General features: G+C 46.1%; 1 protein-coding gene across 1 annotated transcript in view; it reads left to right on the forward strand.

Annotated features, from left to right (window-relative positions):
* Positions 1-18,283, forward strand: part of LOC102039897 (plexin-A4) — a gene marked incomplete at its 5' end in the record, with an annotated part of 176,450 nt that extends 158,167 nt beyond the window's left edge. Inside the window, 2 exons of the mRNA XM_031063698.1 lie at positions 12,389-12,539; positions 13,322-18,283. Coding sequence (XP_030919558.1) covers positions 12,389-12,539; positions 13,322-13,417 — 247 coding nt within the window. The remainder of the gene's footprint in view (positions 1-12,388; positions 12,540-13,321) is intronic.
* Between the last annotated feature and the right edge of the window lie 922 nt (positions 18,284-19,205).

Below are 19,205 nucleotides of genomic sequence, written 5' to 3' on the forward strand. Positions count from 1 at the left end.
CTGCTGACTGAAGCTCTGCAGGTATTTTATGTCAGGTCAGAGGTCTTTCCAAGCATTTTGTCCACACTTCCAAGACCTGTGTCTGTACTTCCATCTGCTGTACCGAGGGTCAGTGCCTGGCAAAGCTGCTCCACAGGGAATACAACCAAAACATCTCTTCCTGCAGCATGTTGGGGCCTCATTTTCCATAGAGTTTCCCCCAGGACAAGCAAACAGCACATCCTGTTCTTCATCCAGCAGGAACTGGGCTTTGCTTTCCAATATTCTGCACTTGCCTGGCGTTATTGACAGGTTTGGGAACTGCACAGATGGGGAATAGTTGCTGCTCTGTAAATACAAAGGCGGGTTTATCCTACAGATCATTCCTGTGCACTGCGCCCAGCTTCCAGCCATGATTTCCTCTGGATGACTTCCCAGGCATGGCCTAAAATTGATACCATGTCCTGCAGGCTGTACAAGGTCTCTGCTGCTGCAGACACCTCACACTGTGCTATAAATCCCTGTATTGCCTTTGCTGGGGATGATTTTTCTCTCGTTTTGTGACAGGAGTGTGGCTGATCAAAGAGCTCCATCCCCTACTCGGCACGAGGCAGCTTTTTTTCCAACAATTCTCCCATTGGTCTGTGATTTGTCTGGACAATTATTTTTAGATGTGGTTAAACACTTCAGCAAATGTCGTTTCTAGGCAACCTGCAAGGCTCTTATGAGCTACCTTGCTTAATTATGACCTACTTTTGGTACCGTGTCCAAGTTTCTTAGAATGTATTGAGGCTGATTGCTGGATTGACCTGGATAATGGGAAACAAGCATTGGAGGTCCCATTTAGAAATCAAGTTTGCACCAGCAGTGACCCAAAGGTGTCATTCTCTAGTGATGCTTTAGCAACACTCTGTGTGGTTGGGCTGTTTCTCTAGACAAATAATGGTTTCCATCTCAAAGGGGTTGATTTTATCCTGGGAGATGCTACATGTGAGTGACAAACTGAGGTGTTTTATTGGAGAATGGGATATTTTCTTATGCAACAAACATTTTTTTTTCTCTTTTTCTCTGGATAAACAAAAAGCTGCACTTTCCATTTTGTTTTATTTTTTTTCCAGTATTGATTTCACTTTACAACTTTTTGGAGCTAAATCCTGGTGCCCAGTGATCTTCAGCAATAGGTGCTGCATTTCCTTGGAAGTTTTCCCAAACAACTGGGTTTGCAAACGAGGTACATAACACCTCCTGCTGCTTGTAAACAGCCCTGGATTCCTGTCCCCAGCATGTGCTGGGTTGTTATCTGCACTGATGTCTGACAACTTGAACTGAAGCCCAAGGGGAGACTGCAGGTTTTGGAATATGGTTAGAGCTTCCTCCCTGCTTTCATTTTTGTGTGTCAGTTCCACTGACTCAAGGCAGTGGCACCTGGATGCTGTGGGAGATGAAAGGAAAAACCTATCAGGGATGAATAAAATATAATTTGAGTTCTACCCCGAGCTAATGAATTCCTTCTCTCCGTTCTGAGATTGTGCTTTGAGGGAGTTTTTCCAAATCCGAAGGCTTCCAGTGCTGGTTGGAGCTATTTCTGTAGTCAGCATCAGCTGGAGATGGCATCCTTCAAGACCACTAGACTTCTTCAAAGAGTGAATTAGGAGATAAAAAGTCAGGGAGTTTAAGAAGTGGTTGAGTAAATCAGAAAAACCTGAAATCAAACAAACTTCTTTGAGAAAGAGCAAACTCTAAGAGGGTAATTAGTCAGTGGTAGATTGTATCCAACTTGAGGCACTCTGGATTAAAACATGCCTGGATTTAGAGGTCTGGAAATGGAGCTGTGCTGGGTTACTCCAAGCCATCCCTTTTCCTTCCTTTTCCTTCCTTTTCCTTCCTTCCTTCCTTCCTTCCTTCCTTCCTTCCTTCCTTCCTTCCTTCCTTCCTTCCTTCCTTCCTTCCTTCCTTCCTTCCTTCCTTCCTTCCTTCCTTCCTTCCTTCCTTCCTTCCTTCCTTCCTTCCTTCCTTCCTTCCTTCCTTCCTTCCTTCCTTCCTTCCTTCCTTCCTTCCTTCCTTCCTTCCTTCCTTCCTTCCTTCCTTCCTTCCTTCCTTCCTTCCTTCCTTCCTTCCTTCCTTCCTTCCTTCCTTCCTTCCTTCCTTCCTTCCTTCCTTCCTTCCTTCCTTCCTTCCTTCCTTCCTTCCTTCCTTCCTTCCTTCCTTCCTTCCTTCCTTCCTTCCTTCCTTCCTTCCTTCCTTCCTTCCTTCCTTCCTTCCTTCCTTCCTTCCTTCCTTCCTTCCTTCCTTCCTTCCTTCCTTCCTTCCTTCCTTCCTTCCTTCCTTCCTTCCTTCCTTCCTTCCTTCCTTCCTTCCTTCCTTCCTTCCTTCCTTCCTTCCTTCCTTCCTTCCTTCCTTCCTTCCTTCCTTCCTTCCTTCCTTCCTTCCTTCCTTCCTTCCTTCCTTCCTTCCTTCCTTCCTTCCTTCCTTTTCTTCCTTTTCTTCCTTTTCTTTCACCTTTAGGGCTCACAAAACCCAGAGCAGGGAATGACCTTGCCATGAGAAGGAGGAGGCAGGGATGAAAGGACTTCAAATATTTGTTTAAAGTCTTTCCAATCCTTCAAATATTTGTTTTCCACCTAGGAATGTGCATTGGGAAGAAAATAGTTACAGCTTCTGGCCCTACCAGTTGACCACCCTGTGGTCAACTGGAAATTTGATTCCAAAAGATTTCAACAGCAAGACTGTCAGGAATCTTCACTGGTTTTGTTTGTTTGGGTCATGTTTTAGCGTGGGATTTTCTCATGTTTTCAGTTACTTCTTTGTGGTGAGTCAAGGGTTGCCTTCAGCACTGGGTTGCATGACAATGACTAATTAAGAAATTTTAAAATTTGCCAATTTTTGTAATTTCCCGTCGACCTAATGGAAAACTATATAAGAAATGGACATCTTCCGTGACATTTTGGGAGCTTGGTTGTTTCAGTGCCCATTTCTATAATTATTCAAGATAGTGGATTTGCTGACAACAGCAATAGAAAGATTATTGTACATCAGTTAAATTTAGTTGAAGATGCTCCCTGCTCATTGCAGGGGGGTTGGACTAGATGACTTCTAAATGTCCCTTCCAACCCAAACTATTCTGTGATTTTATGAAAGTCCTTTTATAACATTGTTGGAAGCAGAGGTGGACTCTGCCTGCTGAAACAATCCAGCTGAGAAATTGTGGCTTTTGGGAAAAAGCAGGTTTCCTGTTCAAATGAGACACAGAGAGCTGGAAACACGTGGTTAAAAAGTGTCCTGGTGCAGGCACATCTTGGATTTCCTGCTGCAGAACACAAGACCTGATGAGGCAGGACAATTAACCCAGGAAATTGGGACAGGCTATTTGGCTTTTGTTGAAGCCACCACGAAAAGTCAGGCTGTAGTTCTAAAACAAAGTGGAGGCTTTTCAATTACCATAAAAAAAATAGAGGAAAAGAATGGTAACGATACAGCAGAATCTCATCTGACTTCAGTTAGTAAAACTCCATAGGCTCTGCTGAATTTACATTAGAGCAGCTTCAGATCTGCATCTTTTCAAGTTTACTTCAAATGTCCCCTTTGAGCCTGGAAATCTGGAGAACTTGGGAGCATTTCATGCAATCCCCAAGCAATACAAAGGGGAGCCTGTTCTAATTGGGACTGTCTCATTAGCATTCAACGCCACACTGAAAAATGACAAAGGGCTGTGGCTGACCTTTCATTTCTCTCCATGCTGCCAAGCTTATGATAACACTTGTTTGAACTTCATTAACACCATTTAATTGCCTGCATCACAATCAATATGATGTTTCCCTACTGAAGCCTGGCACGGAGGCAAGGATGTGGGAGACTGAAAAGGGGCAGAGCACAAAAAGCAGAAGTCAAAGAGTTTTTCCATTTCACACTAGTGCCCAAAACACCTGCAGGGCTGCAAGGAGAGGATCTGGTGCTCTTTTTTTTTCCTCATCCCTGCAGGGACCTGGTCTCCTTTTGGCTGCTTATTGTGCACTGAAAAGGGCCCCTCGAAGAAAAACTTAAAGGAGACATCACAAGTGTTCTTAACTTAGGAGTCATCCAATGAAGACCATTCAAAATAGGTTTGCCAGGTTCAGGATCAAAAGAAGCTTAAAGTGATCTGATACGTGGGATTCAGAATTAGAACATTTGCATTTCATTGTGTTAACCTGGGTGCAAACAGTGCCTGACACAGCTGGTGCTACTCCTGACGCCAGGATCCCATCTACCGTTTTTCCTTACAAGTACAGACACTTTTAGGATAAGGGGGAACGATTTTTAACTAAAAGGGAGAGATTTAAGTGAGATGTTTGGAAGACATTCTGTACTCAGAGGGTGGTGAGGCCCTGGCATAGTTTACCCAGAGAAGCTGTGGGTACCCTTGGATCCCTGGAACTGCCCAAGGCCAGGTTGGATGGGGCTTGGAGCAACCTGGGATAGTGGAAGGTGTCCCTGCCCACGTCAGGGATGGAACAGGATGATCTTTAAGGTCCTTTCCAACCCAAAACATTTTTGAATTGGTGATTCATGAAGCAGCTATGATTTGCATCCCATTAGCCTTTAGATGTCGAGGTCTAGGTCTTGTTAGGGAGAGCTTTATGAGCATGTTTGGAGTACACAGAACAGACAGCCTGTATCCATTTGGGATTTCACCCACCCACTGTGTCTGCCTGGGGTTTCAGGGCTCTCAAGTCACTGGGAAATCTCTACCTGTGCAATGCTTGTGATGTCTGTTGGCCACTTTGCAGCTAACTTTAGAAAGAAAGACAAAACTGGACCACTTTAAAGCAATAAAAAGTTGCATGTACCCTAACATTGTGAGTTATTGAGGTTTTAAGGAGAAACTCTGAGGGCTTTAAAAAAGAGAGTAGAGCCAAATCCTGGCTCTACTTTTAAAAATGAGTTTTCTATGCCCCCTCTCTCTCTGCTGCAAAGAAGGCTCAAGAAGTAGCATACCAAAGGTCAAGGCAGGGGGTGTTGTCGGTGGAGATAATAAAAAACAGTGCTGGAAGGGGCCTCGGGAGGTCAACCCGACCATCTCCTGCCTCAGGGCAGGATCAGCTCCGTCAGCTCTGTCTAAAGCCTTCCTGACAGATGCTTGTCTACTCCCATCTTAAAGGCCTCCAACAACAGAGCCTCTGCTGTCCTCAGGCAATTCATTCCCGTGCTTCCCTGTCCTTCCCATCAGTGTTTCCCCTGCTGGGCAGCCAAAATCTCCCTGGCTGTAATTAAAGCTCAGGCATCGCCATGGCAGGGGGTACAGCTCATTCCCTGCCTCTCTGGGGCAGCTTTTGGCGTATCTGAAGACTGCTCACTTGTCTTTCTTCACTTTTCATCTCAAAACAAAAAAAATAAAAATCATCCCAATGTTTTCTCCTCACGCTAAAAAGCTGTTCTTACCCAGTGCAGCTTTCAGCTGGCAAGATGAAAATGAGTCCATATGGGGAGGGTGCAGCCCCACACATCCTCTGCTCTGAGGTGGTGCTGGATGATCTCCTCTCCCAGAGGCTCTACCTGTGCACAAATTCACTCTTCAGCCACTGAGGAAGAGCTGCCCATCAGCCCTCACTCTTTATTTTGAGGGGAGAAGCAGCAGGAAAAGCCATGAACAGGCAAAATAAAAGCATTGCCCTGTCTAGGGCTTGCACACACAGAATTGGACTCGATGATCTTAAAGGTCTCTTCCAACCTAGAAATTCTGTGATTCTGTGAATTGTTCCCTTCAACAGCTTGGGTTGGGAGGGATCTTGAAGCTCATCTCATTCCACCCCTGCCATGGGCAGGGACACCTCCCACTATCCCAGGGTGCTCCAAGCCCTGTCCTGTCACCACCAGAGAAAAGCAAGGCACAATTCTTCCCAAGAATATTTCTGGGTTTCACATTCTCAGAACCTCAGAGGAAAGCAAAACAATTCTTGTCTCATTTGCTGTGCCTGTGTTTGTGCCAAAGTAGAATGCACCATGGAGATGGTTTACCCAAAGTGATGCTGTTTTGTTTCCTTGGCCTGCTAGGGCTAAGTGTGTAGCCCCACATTTCTCTTCACAGAGAAAAGCAAGGCACAATTCTTCCCAAGAATATTCTTATCTCATTTGTGGTGCCTGTGTTTTTGCAAACGTAGAATGCAACCTGGAGATGGTTTACCCACAGTGATGGTGTTTGGTTTCCTTGGCCTGTCAGGGCCAGGTGTGTGTGTGTGTGTGTCAGGAGTGTCAGCTGATATTCTGTGCAGTGTGTGCAGAGTTGAGTGCTTGGCAGATTCAGTTTAGATGGAATGTAATACAATGCCATATAATATAGACTAATATAGTGTAATAAAGTAATTAATCAGCCTTCTGATAAGATGGAGTCCTCCTCATCATTTCTCCCTGCCACAGGGCTCATCCTGTTTCGATACCATCCAGCCTGGCCTTGGACACTTCCAGGGATGGGGCATCCCCAGATTTCCCTGGGCAGTTTATTCCAGTGCCTCACCAGCAGCTCAGATGCTCCCCAGGAAACTCCAAGTGCCATTCTGTGTCAGTGCATGTCCTTGCACTGCTTCAGTGCATCCCAAAAAAAGAGCTGGTTGTTCCCAAGCTTTCCACCAGCCCTTCCCTGCTGGAAGAGTCCCCCATATCCCTTTCACACACCTCTCCATCCTTCAGTGGTCTGGATCCAGCCGGCTATTGCATAACCCTAATTATGTTATTGCTGTAATTGCGTCTGCCGTCTGCAGCACATGGATTCGTTACAAGCTTTTCATATGCTAAAATGATTATTAATGAGTGCAGTCCCATCCCAGCGACAAACAACAGCCATGACAAAAAGATCTTTTGGAAGGCAATTAGCTCCATGCTAAGCTGCCTAAACCATGGGCTGTGCTGGGAAATTTCGGGCTGGGGAGGGAGCACTGGCAACGTGGCTTTTCTCTTCTCTTCTCTTTTGATGAGTTAATGAGTTACTGAGCGGCAGCAGGCACAGTCATTCTTGTGAAACAGCTCCACTAAGGAGCCTTTCCCCGTCGGTGCCGAGGGGAAGAGCATTTATCCCTGGATAAACAGGGGACAAAATGTATTCCCAGGTCACTGTGATGGATGCCCGGGTCACTGTTGTGTCGCTTTCCTTGGGAAAATAAAACAAAACAGAACAAAACAAAACAAAAAACAAAACGCAACCCAGGGAAAGATGAGGTTGGAAGGAACAAGAATAATTATTTTTTCAGTAGAAGAGTACCAGCTGTATCCTGGTACATCCCAAATCCTTCTCCATCCTCCAGTGGCAGTGGAGGGTCTCCTGGGCTCTCTCTCCATTCAAGGCAGGCTGGGGTGAGTTGTTTTTCCCTTGATATCTGTGAGGACACATCCCATGGCCTGGTTATCCTCACATCCTGGAGTGCTGGAATGATGGGTTCACCCCAATTCCTCATGATTTTAATTGCTTATGAAATCTGATGAACAAATTTCCTGTGGTCACATCGGAGGAGGGAGAGCCTTGAGGTAAGAATGGAGGCTGCTCCTGTGAATCCAGGAAAACTCAGACACATAAGGCTGGATCTTCTGATCTCCATCTGAGGATCCTCTGGAAACAGCTGGGGAAGGACCCACTGGAGATGAGCAAAACTGGAGTTCAGCAGTAGCAGCAAATCTGCTCAGGATTCTCACTCCTGACACGCTGAGGGCAAATTAAACTCAATTTACTGCTTTGCTTTGCTACCTTTCTGTCTCATTCAGAGAGAATACAGCTCAATATTGTGTTCCCAACCTTCTGCTGGCTGTGGAAGTGTGTCAAAAACCTGTCCCTGCCTCAGGTGAGACCTGGTGTCCCTCCACAGGTGACAGGACCCCCCTCTGCCCCTGGCACTGCCTCCCAGCCCAGCTGTGCTGTGGGAGCTGTCAGCTGCAGGGGTGATGGAAGCAGCACAGGCAGCCCTGCAAATTCCAGCAGTGGGAATGGAAGGGCCTCTGGGGTTTGGTGACAGCTCCTCAGTGGTTTTTGCATTAGGGGTATGCAAATGGCAGAGAGGCTCTAAGTACCTCTGAGGATCTGGGCTGGAATGGAAGGTAAATAAAGACTCAGCAGGGATGTTGTCATCTCCCTGCTAGGATGCTTTAATACACACATTCATCATTTCTTTAGAGAGCACAGCGATGGCTTCATTAGAGACTCTTCTGCATAAATAAGTCACTGGGCTGTGGCAGAATTTGGATGGAAGGATATTATGTCTTCTCACTCAGCTAGATTGAGGCGTTGCTACATGTTTGTTTCCACTTCTTTCTCTTTTATTTTTGCCACAAAACACCTTGGTTGAATGAGAAATGGCTGTTTAGGTGTGTGATGCCAGGGAATTGAGTCTGGAGAAGACCAGGATACTTTGGTGGGTCATGGCCTGTGACCCCAGAGCACTGAGATCACATCCTGGGAGTCTGTCATGGCCAGAGCCCTGAAACTGTGATTCTTGAAACTCAGATCTGTGCATCCCATCCTTGGCTCCAGGGAACATTTCCTGCTGCTTTTCCTTGTTTGGATGAGTCACAGGAGTGTTGTGCTGCTGGGGAATGGAGGGCTGGAGAGGGGTGGGGAGCTTTCAAACCCTTGTGAGTCACAGACTCAAGAGTCTGCTGCTGCCAGGTGGAAAGGAAACAGGACAAACTTGGAGAAGGAGTTGATAAGTGTGTCTGTGCTCCAGTTTTTGGGAGCACCCTGTCCCTACACCCACTATCCTGCCACCACTTGGTGACAGCTCAACCAGAGAGGAAAAGGAGAATTTTAACTTCTTGTCAGAGCCAGACTGGCACTTCTGATTTCCTCCACTGAGGAAATTTTTTGCTGTGGTGAGCCCCCTTCTCTTCTCATTTCACCCATCAGGAGGGTGCCTATCCAACATTCATGAGGAGCTGCTCTCTTTTCAGGGGCCATAAATCAATGTATTTCACTGCTTTGCAGCCTGTTTTCCCCACAAGTCTGTGAATTGTGCTGGTGGCACATGGATTGTTTTTCTCCAGTGCCGAGGCACACCTTGCTTTTTAACCCTAAAATTCCTTGCTCTTTGACCCTAAGACTCCCTGTTTTCTCAGCCATGTTATGGATGCCACCAATTCCTGTGTGCAGCACAGATCTGATCTTCTCCAGCAGGCGATGCCAAGACCTGTTGAAATTTTTCTGCGAGTGGCAAAGGTCTGAGAAATATTTATTCCTCCTGCTCAGCATCTTCTTCTGGGGCAGTTCTTTTGGACAGGGCCTCCTGGGATTTCCTGGTGCTCACTTTATTCACAGACAACTGTGCAGGTCCACCTGGGGACTGAGGGTCAGGCAGAGTGTAAAGAAAATCAAACCCACACCACTTTTCACTGGAGCACTGGCAATGAGAAATATTTCAACCACAGGACTGAGTTAGACTAAGATTTCTGGCTGGTCCTAAGCCCAGAAGACAAAATGCCAGGACTCCAGGGAGAGAGATGTTTTTGTGCCTGCTGGAAGTTGCAGTAAAATTAATGAGGTTTGCGCGAGTTTTTATGGTGAAACAGAGTTTGAGCTTTGGAAAATGTCAAGCAAGAAGGACCTCTGCCCCCTGAGCCTCCCCCTGCCAAGGATTACATCAGCATCCCACCACCAAAACCAGGTTATCAACAGAGACTGACTCATTGGGGTAAATCAGGGTGGGATTGGAGGGCACAAAACCAGGCTGAGCACAACTGGAGCCTCCTGGTGTGGAAGGGTTTCCCCCCATGCTCTTGCACTGCTCTGTCTTGCACAGGGCACTCCAGCAGCTGCTCACCCTGCTCTGTCACGGTGTATTTTCCCACTCACCCACCTCAAGGATGCTCACCACACAGCATTTCCATGTCCAATTCCTCTGCAGTGGCACACAGCCTCCATCTCAGCAGGTGTCTCCACGCTGTTTACAGGACACCTGTCAGCTCTTTTGGCTCCCCGTCCCCTCTGCCTCCTAATTATAAAATTGTGGATTGCTGCAGCTATGGGCTGCTTTTTTTTTTTTCTCCTTCTTCTTCTTATTTTCTTTTCCTTCTGCACAAAATGTCAAATTGCAGAAATTAAAAATGTAAATGATGGTGTCTAATTAACCAGTTGACAGCAGAGCACAGCTGCGAGTGACAGTGACTGATTACCTTCTGCAAACCTTGTCCTCCAAGACCTGCCTTACCCAGGGGAGGAAGGACATCAAAAATAGCAACTTCCTTAAAGAGACATCACTCTGCAGATGAAGCCTGCTGGGCAATGGCTCTGGGGGATCCAGATCCTATGGATAAACCCCCAGTCCTCCTGAGCTCCTGGGGAATGCTGTTGACTCCTAGGAAAAGCAGATTTTTTCCCAGTCAGACTGGAGTTGAAGGCTGCTGCCACAAATATCAGGCCAGCTTAAAATATGGGGCAAAAAGGAGATGCTGAGCAAGGGAGTTGTTGGGATAGACTGGATTGAGTGTGGAACGTGGGGGATGTCAGCAGTGGGGGCAGATGTAGTGGTGAGACTGGTGCAAGGAAAAAATACAAATATTTGGGGTTTTTCTGTGTGTGGGAGTGAAATCCTGAGCTGTCAGTGGGCAGCAAGGTCTCTCTGGGAAGAGAGGCAGGGCTAAAAGACCTTGAATGTCTGACAGAGTGATCCAGCTTCAATCCAGCTCCTATTGACTGGGAAAGTTTACAGGATACTTTTTAGGGCTTCATTCTCAGATTGAGGTGAATACAAGACATACCTGGTGCTCAGGATGAGTGCTCAGTCATTTCCACTTTGGCTAAGTCTCCTTTCTTGCTGTAAAAGAAGAGCATGAGCAGGTGTTTGAGGAACCAGAAAAACCCAACAAAAAGAGTGAGGTTTTATTTCTCCTTTTGGTTTGTGGATTTGGGACTTCATTCTCAGATTGGAGTGAATACAAGACATATGTGGTGCTCAGGGTGAGTGCTCAGTCATTTCCACTTTGGCTAAGTCTCCTTTCTTGCTGTAAAAGAAGAGCATGAGCAGGTGTTTGAGGAACCAGAAAAACCCAACAAAAAGAGTGAGGTTTTATTTCTCCTTTTGGTTTGTGGATTTGGGACTTCATTCTCAGATTGGAGTGAATACAAGACATATGTGGTGCTCAGGGTGAGTGCTCAGTCATTTCCACTTTGGCTAAGTCTCCTTTCTTGCTGTAAAAGAAGAGCATGAGCAGGTGTTTGAGGAACCAGAAAAACCCAACAAAAAGAGTGAGGTTTTATTTCTCCTTTTGGTTTGTGGATTTGGGACTTCATTCTCAGATTGGAGTGAATACAAGACATATGTGGTGCTCAGGGTGAGTGCTCAGTCATTTCCACTTTGGCTAAGTCTCCTTTCTTGCTGTAAAAGAAGAGCATGAGCAGGTGTTTGAGGAACCAGAAAAACCCAACAAAAAGAGTGAGGTTTTATTTCTCCTTTTGGTTTGTGGATTTGGGACTTCATTCTCAGATTGGAGTGAATACAAGACATATGTGGTGCTCAGGGTGAGTGCTCAGTCATTTCCACTTTGGCTAAGTCTCCTTTCTTGCTGTAAAAGAAGAGCATGAGCAGGTGTTTGAGGAACCAGAAAAACCCAACAAAAAGAGTGAGGTTTTATTTCTCCTTTTGGTTTGTGGATTTGGGACTTCATTCTCAGATTGGAGTGAATACAAGACATATGTGGTGCTCAGGGTGAGTGCTCAGTCATTTCCACTTTGGCTAAGTCTCCTTTCTTGCTGTAAAAGAAGAGCATGAGCAGGTGTTTGAGGAACCAGAAAAACCCAACAAAAAGAGTGAGGTTTTATTTCTCCTTTTGGTTTGTGGATTTGGGACTTCATTCTCAGATTGGAGTGAATACAAGACATATGTGGTGCTCAGGGTGAGTGCTCAGTCATTTCCACTTTGGCTAAGTCTCCTTTCTTGCTGTAAAAGAAGAGCATGAGCAGGTGTTTGAGGAACCAGAAAAACCCAACAAAAAGAGTGAGGTTTTATTTCTCCTTTTGGTTTGTGGATTTGGGACTTCATTCTCAGATTGGAGTGAATACAAGACATATGTGGTGCTCAGGGTGAGTGCTCAGTCATTTCCACTTTGGCTAAGTCTCCTTTCTTGCTGTAAAAGAAGAGCATGAGCAGGTGTTTGAGGAACCAGAAAAACCCAACAAAAAGAGTGAGGTTTTATTTCTCCTTTTGGTTTGTGGATTTGGGACTTCATTCTCAGATTGGAGTGAATACAAGACATATGTGGTGCTCAGGGTGAGTGCTCAGTCATTTCCACCTTGGTTAAGTCTCCTTTATTGCTGTGAAAAGCATGAGCAGGTATTTCACCGAGGAAGCAGAAAAACCCAACACAAAGCATGGAGTTTTTTTCTCTGTTTTGCTTGCGGATTTCACTTCTTCATCTCCTGCTCTTCCCCTCAAGAAACCCCTGTGTTTGTGCCCCTCAGGTACTACTCAGACATTGCCAAGATGCCAGCAATCAGTGACCAGGACATGAATGCTTACCTGGCTGAGCAGTCCCGCATGCACATGAACGAGTTCAACACCATGAGCGCACTCTCCGAGATCTACTCCTACGTGGGAAAGTACAGTGAGGAGGTGAGAGCCTGGGGACACCTCTGGGGGGTCAGGGGATAGGAGGTGAGAGCCTGGGAGCACCTCTGGGGGGTCAGGGGATAGGAGGTGAGAGCCTGGGAGCACCTCTGGGGGGCCAGGGGACAGCCCACCCATCCCCTGATGGGTCGTTGATACCTGTCTGCATCCTGGCTGGGAGTGGGGGGGATTTAAGGAATGAGAGACCAGGCTTGGGGTGTGGAAAGGGAAGGTCTGGGATTTTGGATCCCTGTTTTGTGTCTCTCTTGTTCAGTTAGGCTCAGCTGGTTTGAAGTAGCTGATGGTCAGATGTTAACTCACTGCAGAGGAGCCCTACATGAGTTTTACATCCACAATGGGCAAAAGTTGCTTAAGGACTATGCCCAACATCATTCCAGATACCCTAAAACAACCCCAAAATGGTCCAACACAGACTTCAAGGTGTCCAGCATGGTTCTATGTATTGAAGGCCATGTGAGACCCCTTAAGGTACCTCAAGTGGCATGGCCAGGTAATGGATAAAGCTCATAAATAGATAAATAACAGATCTCCAAGATAAGAACCCATTTGATTGGTTGCAATCCAGAGGTCTGCACCGAGTCAGGTCAAACCCAAACTCCCTGCCTAGCTCCCTCCTGGCTGACTGACTTGCCTTGCATGATCTAAGCTAAGCCTGGGACCTGCCTTAGAGAAAGCTCAACCTCCTCTGCTGCTTTAATATGCTGGATTCAGTCATTTTGGGGAAAGAAACTGAAATCCCAAAAATTTCTTCCTCTCTCCTTTTCCAGATTCTTGGAGCCCTCGACCAAGACGACCAGGCTGGGAAACAGAAACTTGCCTACAAACTTGAACAAGTTATAACCCTCATGAGCATAGACAGCTGAGAACTGTCCTGCCAGGGACACCCTGGGAGGGATAAACCAAGTCGTGCCTCACTCAAGATCATCATCTTTACCAAGTGCAAGTTTTGATGGGCTGTAAGCAGAGTCACCTGAACAGCGCTCCTCTCTCTCTCCTCCCCCTCTCTCTTTCTCTCTTTTCCTTCTCTTTCCAAACCTATGGACAAAGCAACAGAGCCCCAGGGGTTAAAAGAAAAGACTGTAGAGGAATCTTGGCTCTGGGGCCATGAAGACATTTGGGTGGAGCTCTCCTTTTCACAGCTTCCCCTCTGCTTTTTGCCCTAGAGAGAAGCTATTGAACACACACGAAAACCCCACCAACCCTCGCCCAGCATCACACCCTCACTCTGCGGAGGTGAAACTGGGAGGTAACTTCTGTCATGCTGCTTTAACTGCCCTCTGAGGGCTGTAGCCTCTGGAGAGGACATGGAAATGAACTCAGTATTACTCAAGTGTCCCCAAGGGGAAGGCAGCCTGCCTGCAGGGCTCCTGGAGGGCAGAGCCAATGCAGCTCCTCTCCTGCAGAGCCATTGCAATTCTATCCCTCGATAGCGACCCACTGGGAGAGGAGGCTCCTCAAAAAATGCCACAGCTTTGCCCAGAGCAGGGCCACCGTGCCTCATCCTGCCTGGGCAAACAGCTGCTCTCCTGGGGCAGGAAAAGGGTCAAGAGGGGATGAGGAGACCGATGCTGCCCTGCCCATGTGTTTCATATGGTTCTTCTTATTTTCCCAAGAGCCGCGTGTCCCCCTCCGTCTTTCCCGTCGTGTCCTGTTGGTCGTAGTGCTGCAGCAAAACGCTCTCTCTGCTGGGTGGCATCCTGTCTGTGGTGGTGGTCCTGCTCCTCCTGGCCATGGAGAGCACAGCATCATCCCCCTCTTGCTCCCACTTTGGCTTGGAAAGCAGGAGCCACAGGCCTCGAGTTGTTCCAGGCAAGGAGCTCAGCCTCAAAAGAAGAACCAGAAGGATTTTTGTTTTGTTTTGTTTTTTTAAGCTGTTCTTTCCATTTTGTTTCCTTCAACTGGAACACAGCTGTTGTTTTCCCACAGTGGAATATCAGAGGGTTACTGAAATGCTTGCTGTGAAGTGAGGTGGTGCATGAGGCTGATGGTAAAGCCTTCCTTCCAAGCCGCTCCTAAGAGGAAATGTCACCACACACTTTGGAAGGAAATCTTGGAGGAAATCCAAATGAAACACTGCAAAAAATTCTTCTACCTAGATCCCCCCAGCCGAACTGCCTGTCTCCTGGAGGTCTCTGAACTGCTGTGAGCCCATCTGCCTTTTGGTGCCAACTCCTGGCCTTTCCTCTCCTCCATTTCTGGAACCAACAGGCCTTGCTGAAGGCACAGTTGCTGCCTAGGAAGGATTTTATCTCTCTTTGCACTTCTTATCCCTTCAGGGATCGCTGTCACCATGGGACAATTGTGGGGGATCACCCTGTCCCTGTGCCATCCTCTGCTCAGCTTCTCCAGAACATCTCGACTTGTTTCATGGCCAACCAAAGGGGAGTGAGCTCCTGCATCTCTTTTGCCTTCAGCTGTTCCATTCACACGGCTGCCATCCTGGACAACACCATGACTAGAGACCATTGGGGTGTGGAGAACCTTTCTTGTTCACCAGGAAGGCGAGAGCTGGGTCAGCATTCATCTCCGCGGCCATGAGCAGAGCTCCCTGGCAGATGGAGGAGCGGCTGGAGGATCAGCCCATGTCCACCTCATCCCATCCTTGGAGCAACAGCCTGGATCTGCTTTGCACCTGGAGGGAGGAAGGGGTGCAGGGTGTGTAAATTGATTACAGAGCGAGTTTTTTTGGGTTCATTCCTGTCTCTTGCTGTCAAACCAGAACCTCTTGGGAGTGACAGATCCCGAGTGTGCGTGAGGGATGGTGTGGTGCAAGCAGGAGTCAGGCAGCGGGAGGGTTTCCTTCAGCCAGGCAGATACACACGTAGGCGAGTCCAAAACCACTCAGTCCAACACTGGACGTGTCTGTGGGGAGAAAAATCACCAGATTCACATCGAAACAGCAAACTTAGGGACACGTCTTGGTTTTAAACCCCCCAGACATTTCTCTCTTGATTGCAATTCCAATTATTTTGTGCGTGTGCGTGTGTATCTGTGTGCGCGTGAGCGTTCCTTCCTCTTTTTTTTTTTTGGTTCTGCTTGCTTTCTGTGGGATTGCTGAGCTGATGGACTCATCATGCACCTTATGGACATCTCAGCAGTTTTAAGAGGCCTGCGCATTGGGGATGGTTTGGGTTTGGTTGGTTCTGCCATGGTTTTGTTGATCCATTTTAGTAACGTCGGCGCATGTTCCAGATCCATTGATTAATGGCTGTGAAAGTGGGAAGTCCCACCAGAGCCAGTGGTAAGAAAATGACAACAAACAACACAAACACAGTATTTTTTATAAGTACGTAAATTTAAAAAAAAGGAAAAGAAAAAAAAAAAAGGGGAAAAATTAAAAAAAAAAAAAAAAAGGAAGAAACCAAAGGTTTTGACAAACAAAGTGCCACAACAGATAAATATGGACCCTATTGTCATGCCTTGTACTCACAGCTGGATGGTAGGAGTCTAAGGACAAAGAGCTGGCTTGGAGGGAAGTGGTTATGAGTGATGGGCGATCCTGCCTGGACATGCGCACATGAGAGGAAGAAGAAGCTGTTTAACAGAAAAAAAAACAAAAACAAAAAAATAAAAAAAAATCAAAATGAACTGGTGTGATCCTGTACTGTTACTGAAGTCAGAGGAGCACCACAGGGGAAATCTGAGACTCACCCTGTTTCTTTTCGATGTTTTCAGGGCTGTGTTTTTGGTTTGTTATGGTTGTTTTCCATGGTTGTTATTTTATTTCTTCTTGCTGGTACGGAGTTTTTCATCTGTATATTATATATATATATTTTTCGAGAAAAACTTGAACACCTCAGAGACACTGAGAATGAAACACTTAGGGGAAATGGGAAGCACCAGGAGATTGGTGTCTTAACCCTTTCCAAACTTCCCATTTAGGCATTTCTGCTTTCCCTCCACCCTCTTCTTTCCCCCATGCCCAGGATTTGAAAGAAAATCTGCGTTTTGCTTCTCTTTCATCTCCTCTTTATTTCTTTGTCTTTCTGTTTCTCTTTAGTTTGGTGTTTGAGCTGATTTGCTTTTTTTGCTTGGAAAATGTGCCAGAATTGTGATGTAAATGCGTGGGCTTCCTCCCCTGTCCCCTTCAGTGCCCTTCCCATTTCCAACCAGTGTCCCAGAATCCCCCAGTCTATGAGAAGTCTTGGCATCTTTCTTCCCAGCCTCACCTGTTGAGCTAACTATTTTTTAAGTGCATGTAAAATACAACTAAAAACAAAGACACAAGCAGAAGAATGAGCCCTACTACAACACGGATGCTTTCTTTTCCTTTGATTTCTTTTCCCCCCACCTCCCTTTCAACACTTGACCAAAAATTCCTGATAAATAAGTAGTGTCCTACGCTGTTTTTCAAGCCCCATGGAGAGAACTGGAGCCAAAGTTCCTAAAATCCCATGGAGAGGCTCCTAATATCCAGAATATTCCAGATGATAGGCTGATCTTTACGGGCATTTCTCAAACACTGCAATCAAATAATTAATGCTGGCACCTGCCGCACCATCAGAAACGGGAAAGGGAACTCTTGAAAACTCTTTGAGGTTCTATGGAGAGAGTCAAGATTATTTCTTCACTGCAGGGTTTACAGCACAGGAGAACGATCGAGGAGAAATTCAGCCACCTTCCTCTCCTAGCATAGAATCATAGAATGATTTGGGTTGGAAAAGACCTCTAAGATCAGAGAGTCTGAATATTAGATCATGCCCCAGTCCTTCTCTTCCCACTCTTCATCCTGTCCTGAACATATCCAAAGGTTTGGTCCCACCCAGCACACATCAGCCTTGCTCCATTAGATAAGAGGGCTATGCCAATTTTCATCCCTGTAGTGGTACCACTGCAGTTGTCTTATCTCGCATCTTTGACACTGAAGACCATAAAATTTATTGGGTCATAAAGAAGATGTACCAGAATTTCATTTGGTAATTGCTTAGATTGAAAAATGATTACCAAATTTCCCAATCTTGTGCATTCATCCACAAGAAAATGTTTTCCATGAAGGGAATGAGACCAAGCAAATCAGATAATTGTAATTATTTTTAATAGTGCTGTTGAAAACCAATAGATCAAATTTGAAGACTCCAGTCAGTGGTCAGCCTTCCTGTTGAGTCCCCTCTGAATTTCCTGGAGGGTGGGATGCCTGTGAGGTAAAAACCCAAGAACATCACAGCCAATATCAGAAGGACAATTGTTCAGAACTAAGTCAAAACATGAAATGTAGATCTGTCCTTCTCCAAGGCTTTAACAAAGTGCTTTGGGAAGAGACACTGCTATGTGGGGACTCTTCTGAAAGAGGAGAAATGAAAATATAAGTAGTGGGAGTTGTCCTTCAGGGCAGGTGGAGGTTTTGGGATGTCCTAACTCTTGCCATCCAAACTTGGTGTGCTGTGGAGCAGGAAACTGGTGACACGTGAACCTCAACATCGTGGTGTGAACCTCGACCTCCTGCCCATTCCCAGCCTGAATTTTCCTGCTTTGCACCTGGTGCAGCTCCCATTTCAGAGTAGTGCTTGGTCCATGGAATCCTGGAATTTTCCTTCACCTCTGTGACTGTGCAATGCCCCTTTCTCCAAAAAAATCTTGCTGTCTTACTGGGAATAATGACTTTGTGGAGAATGCTTTGAAAATAGAGCTTGTCAACCATGTTTGATTTGGGATGGCCCAGTTCTCTACACTTGGAGAAGCACCCAAGGGGAGACAGGCTTAAAAAGAAAAGAATTTGTAGAAAGATGTCACAGGCTTACAGCAAAAAAAAAGAAAAGAATTTGTAGAAAGATGTCAAAAAAAGAGTTAAAAATAAAACCAAACAGAATTTACACTTGGAAAAATAAATAAACCCACCAAAAACCCCACAGAAGTTACAAAGCTGCTTAGTCTAATCAACCTGTCACGTGTTTGATTTCTGTTGTTGTTGTTGTTTGTTCATTGTTTGGTTGGTTTGGTTTGGTTTTTTGTTGTGGTGTTTTGTTGTTTTTTTTAATCTTCTGTTCTAAAAATGGAGAGTTTACCTCAAGAAATTCTTTCTGCTTGGAAACAGATCACCTCAAAGACGCTCACAGCAGAGAGCAGTGTGCAGGGAAGCTCAGTAAAGCAAACTTGGGTGTGGAAAACAGAGGGAAAACCAGGACATTCAGGCTCTTTTCAGCATTCCCTTCTTTTACTGGTGTGGTCTGGCATTCCCCAGTGGAGAAGCTGCTGTTCACTTTCACACAGACTGAGGCACAAGAGCCAGTTGGAGAAATCAAGGCACATGTCCAAGCTTGAAGTCCTTTCTGAAGTATCTTAAGAGAAACTTGGTGTTATTTAAACTTTCTATGCTGCTCTTTCTCCATTCCCTGGAGAAATTCCACTTTCCAGCCCAGGCTGGGGTTAGGAAGCAGAGAGATTAGGTGCTAGCTAAATGCTCCCAGTGTTTTCCCCAAGGATTAGAGAGGCAACTGGATTATTTAAGGTCACAAGAGAGGCCCTTCCTTGTGTCTGACCCCGTGTCTTGGACATACACGTGAGCCCAGAAGTCTCATTCTCTGTTTTGCTTAAGCTTCCAACTCAAAATCAATGGAAAGACATTTCCTTTCACCACAGTGTTACTAACAGCCTCAAAGAGATGTCAAGACAGCATTAGAAAGGAGGTTGGGATCCTTTTTCTTAGGTTGGTGT

Source organism: Geospiza fortis, unplaced genomic scaffold (genome assembly GCF_000277835.1).
Source record: "Geospiza fortis unplaced genomic scaffold, GeoFor_1.0 scaffold129, whole genome shotgun sequence".
In the NCBI taxonomy this organism is placed as follows: Eukaryota; Metazoa; Chordata; class Aves; order Passeriformes; family Thraupidae; genus Geospiza; species Geospiza fortis.